The sequence below is a fragment of the Martes martes genome (genome assembly GCF_963455335.1).
Source record: "Martes martes genome assembly, chromosome: 10".
NCBI classification, from domain to species: Eukaryota; Metazoa; Chordata; class Mammalia; order Carnivora; family Mustelidae; genus Martes; species Martes martes.
Window position 1 is genome coordinate 15,267,324 of NC_137898.1, and position 6,651 is coordinate 15,273,974.

At 36.5% G+C, this 6,651-nt stretch overlaps 1 protein-coding gene across 1 annotated transcript; it reads right to left on the reverse strand.

The window, feature by feature from the left end:
• Positions 1 to 4,291: 4,291 nt before the first annotated feature.
• On the reverse strand, positions 4,292 to 5,230 carry LOC308351104 (olfactory receptor 5AS1; the record flags this gene model as incomplete). Its single annotated transcript, XM_080816583.1, has 1 exon — positions 4,292 to 5,230. The coding sequence occupies one exon, from the start codon at positions 5,228 to 5,230 to the stop codon at positions 4,292 to 4,294; it is 939 nt and encodes a 312-aa protein (XP_080672709.1).
• Positions 5,231 to 6,651: the final 1,421 nt, after the last annotated feature.

Here is a 6,651-nt window from a genome sequence, read left to right on the forward strand (position 1 = left end):
AACTCATACAGCAATTCAGTAATGTGGCAGGATACAAAGTCAATGTACAGAAATCAGTGGCTTTCTTATACACTAACAATGAAAATACAGAAAGGCAAATTAGAGAATCGATTCAATTTACTATAGCACCAAAAACCATAAGATACCTCGGAATAAACCTAACCAAAGAGGTTAAAGATCTGTACTCGAGGAACTACAGAACACTCCTAAAAGAAATTGAAGAAGACACAAAAAGATGGAAGACCATTCCATGCTCTTGGATCGGAAGAATAAACATCGTTAAAATGTCTATACTGCCCAGAGCAATCTATACTTTTAATGCCATTCCGATCAAAATTCCACCAGTATTTTTCAAAGAGCTGGAGCAAATAATACTAAAATTTGTATGGAATCAGAAGAGACCCCGAATTGCTAAGGAAATGTTGAAAAACAAAAATAAAACTGGTGGCATCACGTGACCTGATTTCAAGCTTTACTACAAAGCTGTGATCACCAAGACAGCATGGTACTGGCATAAAAACAGACACATGGACCAGTGGAACAGAGTAGAGAGCCCAGATATGGACCCTCAACTCTATGGTCAAATAATCTTTGACAAAACAGGAAAACATACCCAGTGGAAAAAAGACAGTCTCTTCAATAAATGGTGCTGGGAAAACTGGACAGCTATATGTAGAAGAATGAAACTTGACCATTCTCTTACACCGTACACAAAGATAAACTCGAAATGGATAAAAGACCTCAATGTGAGACAGGAATCCATCAGAATCCTCGAGGAGAACATAGGGAATAACCTCTTTGATATCAGCCACAGCAACTTCTTTCAAGATATGTCTCCAAAGGCGAAGAAAACAAAGGCAAAGATGAACTTTTGGGACTTCATCAAGATCAAAAGCTTCTGCATAGCAAAAGAAACAGTCATCAAAACGAAGAGGCAACCCACGGAATGGGAGAAGATATTTGCAAATGACAGTACAGATAAAAGGTTGATATCCAGGATCTATAAAGAACTCCTCAAACTCAACACACACAAAACAGATAATCATATTAAAAAATGGGCAGAAGATATGAACAGACACTTCTCCAATGAAGACATACAAATGGCTACCAGACACATGAAAAAATGTTCATCATCACTAGCCATCAGGGAGATTCAAATCAAAACCACATTGAGATACCACCTTACACCAGTTAGAATGGCCAAAATTAGCAAGACAGGAAACAACGTGTGTTGGAGAGGATGTGGAGAAAGGGGAACCCTCTTACACTGTTGGTGGGAATGCAAACTGGTACAGCCACTTTGGAGAACAGTGTGGAGATTCCTCAGGAAATTAAAAATAGATCTTCCCTATGACCCTGCAATTGCACTGCTGGGTATTTACCCCAAAGATACAGATGTAGTGAAAAGAAGGGCCATCTGTACCCCAATGTTTATAGCAGCAATGGCCATGGTCGCCAAACTGTGGAAAGAACCAAGATGCCCTTCAACGGATGAATGGATAAGGACGATGTGGTCCATATACACTATGGAGTATTATGCCTCCATCAGAAAGGACGAATACCCAACTTTTGTAGCAACATGGACAGGACTAGAAGAGATTATGCGGAGTGAAATAAGTCAAACAGAGAAAGTCAAGTATCATATGGTTTCACTTATTGGTGGAGCATAACAAATAATATAGAGGACAAGGGTAGATGGAGAGGAGAAGGGAGTTGAGGGAAATTGGAAGGGGAGGTGAACCATGAGAGACTATGGACTCTGAAAAACAACCTGAGGGTTTTGAAGGGGCGGGGTGGGAGGGTGGGGGAACCAGGGGGTGGGTATTAGGGAGGGCACAGATTGCATGGAGCACTGGGTGTGGTGAAAAAACAATGAATACTGTTACGCTGAAAATAAATAAAAAATTTAATTAAAAAAAAAAAGAAGATGTGATATATATGTAATGGGATTTACTCAGCTATAAAAAAGAATGAAATCTTACCATTTGCCACAATGTGGATGGAGCTAGAGAGTATTATGCTAAGTGAAATATGTCAGTCAGAGAAAGACAAATACCGTATGATTTCACTCATATGTGGAATTTATAAAATAAAACAAATGAACAAGGAGAAAAAAAGAGAGAGAGGAGAGAGAGAGAGAGAGAGAAGGAGGCAAACCAAGAAACGGACTCAGAACTATAGAAAACAAACTGATGGTTACCAGACAGGAGATTGGCAGGGGGAGTAGATTAAATCGGTGATGGCGATTAAGAAGGGCACTTGCTGTGATGAGCACTGGGTGTCCTATGGAAGTGTTGGATCACTATATTGTACACTTTAAACTAATATTACACTGTATGTTAACTAACTAGAATTTAAACAAAAACTTAAATAAATAAAATCAATGACAGCAGGGACAACAAAACCAAATACATTGTAGTTTATTTATTTTAAACTAACTTATTTTAAAAAATGAAAACAGTCTCAGATTTAATAGGCCCTATTAATGAAACTGATAATTTTTTTATGCAACCTTATATCCATAACACAATGGATGGATGATGAGAAGGAATCAGCTCATTCCACAACACTCCAATCAACGTTTTTTTAAAAGGAAATTACACTAAAATTAAAAATTAAAAAGAAAACTTTGAACTAGCCTATACGTTTCAGAAACTATTAAAAAAATAAGAACAAATGAATGACATTGTACTGTGCACTTGGACAGTCTTCATAGTAGGACAGGTGTTTTAACATGCTGAAGGTCACTAATTTAAATATTGAGTTCTGCATTATTGTTTTTTGGGTTTTTTTTTTCTTTTCTTTTCTTTCTTTTTTTTTGTTTTTTTCTTTTATTTTGTTTTTCTTTTTTGCTTTCTGGCAAAATCTCAGAACATTTGGAATACTTCACAGATATTTTTGAAATGCTTAATTTCTTCTGGGAATCAAACCTTCCGTGTTTCTTAAAATCAAATAGTAATATACTAGTATAAAAATAATGAACAATGATATACCATTACATTATAATTGGCAGTGTAAGCTTTACATGTATTCTAGGAGATTGACGCATATTTGATCACCTAATTCTCAAATCATACATATGCTAATAGCTTTGCAAATTTTAGTTCATTTAATCCTCAAAGCAACCCATGGCAATGGGCTATACCTTATCATTTTCTTATCTCCATCGATAGGGTTACAACCAGTATAAACTAATCCAGTCATTCATATTTTCAGGCTTACCAGAAAATGCACAGTATTATATATTCATATGTACACAATTTATTCCTTCAACTTTGTCAAGATAAAACAATGTAAATGGAGACTGAAGGAGCAAAATCAACCACAGAAAATGTCTGATAATTTAATCATCAAAAGTGATCCCAGAGCAAGGAGTGTCTACATTTAAATTGGTTTGCATTGTCAATTTGCAGAAAAAAATGATTAGAGCAATTGTTCACCTCTTCTTGAAGACAGGGACTCAAAGATTAACTCAGTAACATATGGTCAAATAATTAGTAATATATACAGCTTATAATCTTGATGGTCTTCACAAGCTTTTTTGGTTTTCATATGTACCCACTATGAACGGAAAACTAGAGGATCTCTTATACTAATCAATCTAGCCCAAAGAAAACCAGAGTCTTATAACTTCACCCTGTCCTAATATTAAAAAGACCATTGCTATGTGACTTCTATCTGATTTCCTAAGAGCCAGTGAAACCACCATTGCTTATTATGAATGACATCAAATGTCCCTGATGATGAATGTTCTGCGGGCGCAGAATCTAGACTCAGTTTCCCAAAGAAAGCTAAATTTACTCACTCATCTTTACATCATCTATTTATTCTAGCCTGTTATCCTTTAAACACACATGTAATGAGAATGTGCTGTATGTCCAATACTATATGGGAATTGGAACAATAAATCAAGAAAAATAGCCCCTGCTGCCAAGGAGCTTCTAATATGGGGGGGTTGACAGACAATTCAACATTTATCTTTGATATAACATGATAAAGAACATAATGAATCACAAAGTATTGCACAAAGTGTTTAGTGAACACTAACTGGAAAGCAATTATTTTTATCTATTCTGTTTCAAGTATCTTTCACAGAGTAGAATGATTTTGGAGAGTCTATTTCTGAATGAGAGGGCGAAAATATTTTAACACATTGGGGATGAAAGAGTTATCTTTATTTCTGAAAAATGATAATAAATCTGGAAGAGTTGACATACTAGGTATTCATGGCATGATGACAGTGGAAGGGCAAGCTATATCTTGAATATTCTTAAATAATTTAAATTCCTATTCATTTAAAAGTCCAGTTTCTTTCTAATAGCTTTTTGAGGGCATTCTTTACATCCTTGTTTCTGAAGCTGTAGATTATCGGGTTAAACATGGGAAAGACAACAGTATAAAACACCGCAACGACCTTGTCCGTGTCTAGGGAATAGCTGGTCGTGGGACGTAAGTACATAAACAGGAGCGTTCCGTAGAATAGCGTGACCGCTATGAAATGGGAAGTACAGGTGGAGAATGTTTTGCTCCTTCCCCCTGAGGACTTGATGCTCAAAACAGTGATAAGGATACAGGAGTAAGAGATAAATATGACCACAAAAGTGCTCGTCTGAATGAAGCCACATAAGGCAAAGAGCAAAAGCTCATTGATATGGGTATCGGCACACGACAAAGCTAGGAGAGGTGGGATATCACAGAAAAAATGATTCACAATATTGGAGCCGCAAAATGGCAGCCTGAACGTGAGGCACACATGCACCATCGCAGTCATACTTCCACTGCAGTAGGCCAACACGATGGAGCAGACACAGACTCTCCTGGACATAAGTGTAGAATAGAGCAACGGGTTACAGATGGCTGTATAACGGTCATATGCCATTGCTGCTAGAATAAGGCACTCGGCATCAGCAAAACAACCAAAGAAAAACATTTGTATGGCACAGCCATAAGGAGAGATGCTTTTCCGGGAGGCTAAGAAATTCACCAACATTTTAGGGGCGATTGCTGAAGAATAGCAGATGTCTAAGAAAGACAGGTTGCTGAGAAAAAAATACATGGGGGTTTGAAGACTTGAGTTGACATTAACTAGGACTATTAAACTCATGTTTCCCACCAAAGTTAGTGTATAGACTAGGAGAAATACCAAGAATAGTGTGACTCTGAGAGGGAGATAATCTGTGAATCCAACAAGGAGAAATTCCGTTGGCATGGTATAATTGGTCTCCAACATCTTGGTTTTCTTGTTTTTCTTGTCCAAAATAGATGGTATCAGAATACGTGAGTTGACTTGAGTGATGTATGAAGCGAGAATATCTTTATTCTCCTTTTTAAGGAAGCCAATAGAAGGATAATAAAATCACAGCTATGACGTTTTCTGTGATCTATTTGGTTTGTTTACTTTTCTTATCATTTTCTTTAAAGGAGGTAGTTAAACATTTTCCTTGGTACCAGGGGATGTTATTCTGAGTTGGTGTTCGGAGGAGCAGTCACTCTCCAAAATCTGTGCACTTTAAGAAATGAAATCAGTTCCTTTCAAGCTGAAGGGAAAAGAATGTGGCTTGGTCAGCAAGATCTAGTAGAATTGCGAAAATTGGCAAAATCCTTAAAGCAAAGCTTTATTTTTCCATCCTAAAATTGTGTTCTTTCATGTAAAAGAGAGTTGGGAAAAATTCTAGGAAAAAAGTGCCCGCAGGTAAGCTAGCTAGTTCTACAGAAGAATATCTGTGATCTTGAGAAGTAGTTTAACATAACAGTTAAGACACAGTAGTTACTGTAAGAGATGACTGGGTTGAAATCTTAGATTTGCTACTTATGGGTAGTGTGAGCTTGATAAAATTATTTAACGGCTCTGTGATGGCTAGAGGAATAAATGAGTAGATATTTGTAAAACATTTGTGTTACTGGCATATAATAAACACTAATATGAGCATTTATTAAATAAAAATAATTAAAACAAATAAATTGACCTTTTTGTTTCTTTTTAATTGCTTGCTTGATACTGAATTTTATTTATTTATTTATTTATAAATAAGCTCCACACTGGGCATGGAGCCGAATGCAGGGCTTGAACTGACCACCTTAAGATCAAGACCTGAACTGAACTCAGGAGTTGGAACCTTGACTGACTGAGCCACCCAGGCACCCCTCAATTTAATTTTTAATAAAATATTCAAGTGTCTCGAAATCCATCTTTTTATCCTGGATATATGATCTGTGCTCTTTTATAGAGAAAAGCCAGTGTGTGTGTGTGTGTGTGTGTGTCTGTGTGTGTCTGTGTTCTATACAAATATATTGTTTGGAAGTAGTAACTCTTTTACACTTGTCCTATAATTATTGCTTTGTCTCCCTGGGTTTATGTTTCTATCTCACCTCTGAAGTAAAACAACCTCTGATGTGAGGTCCTTGAAACATAAAATGTCTTGAAGAACAACTGTATCTCTGCACTTATTAGTGGGCTTCTAATCTAGCTATATGAGAAATACCCTGAAGGAAATTATTTGAGGGGAAAAAAGATAGAATGAGTGCAAATAGAAAATAAATTATGGCATGATGGAATATATTCAGCAAGCAGTTAAGGTTTAGTAATGTTAGAGTAACACTACAGTGAATAATAAGGCAAATGAATAATGGAGGTCTATTCTGTCTACCATG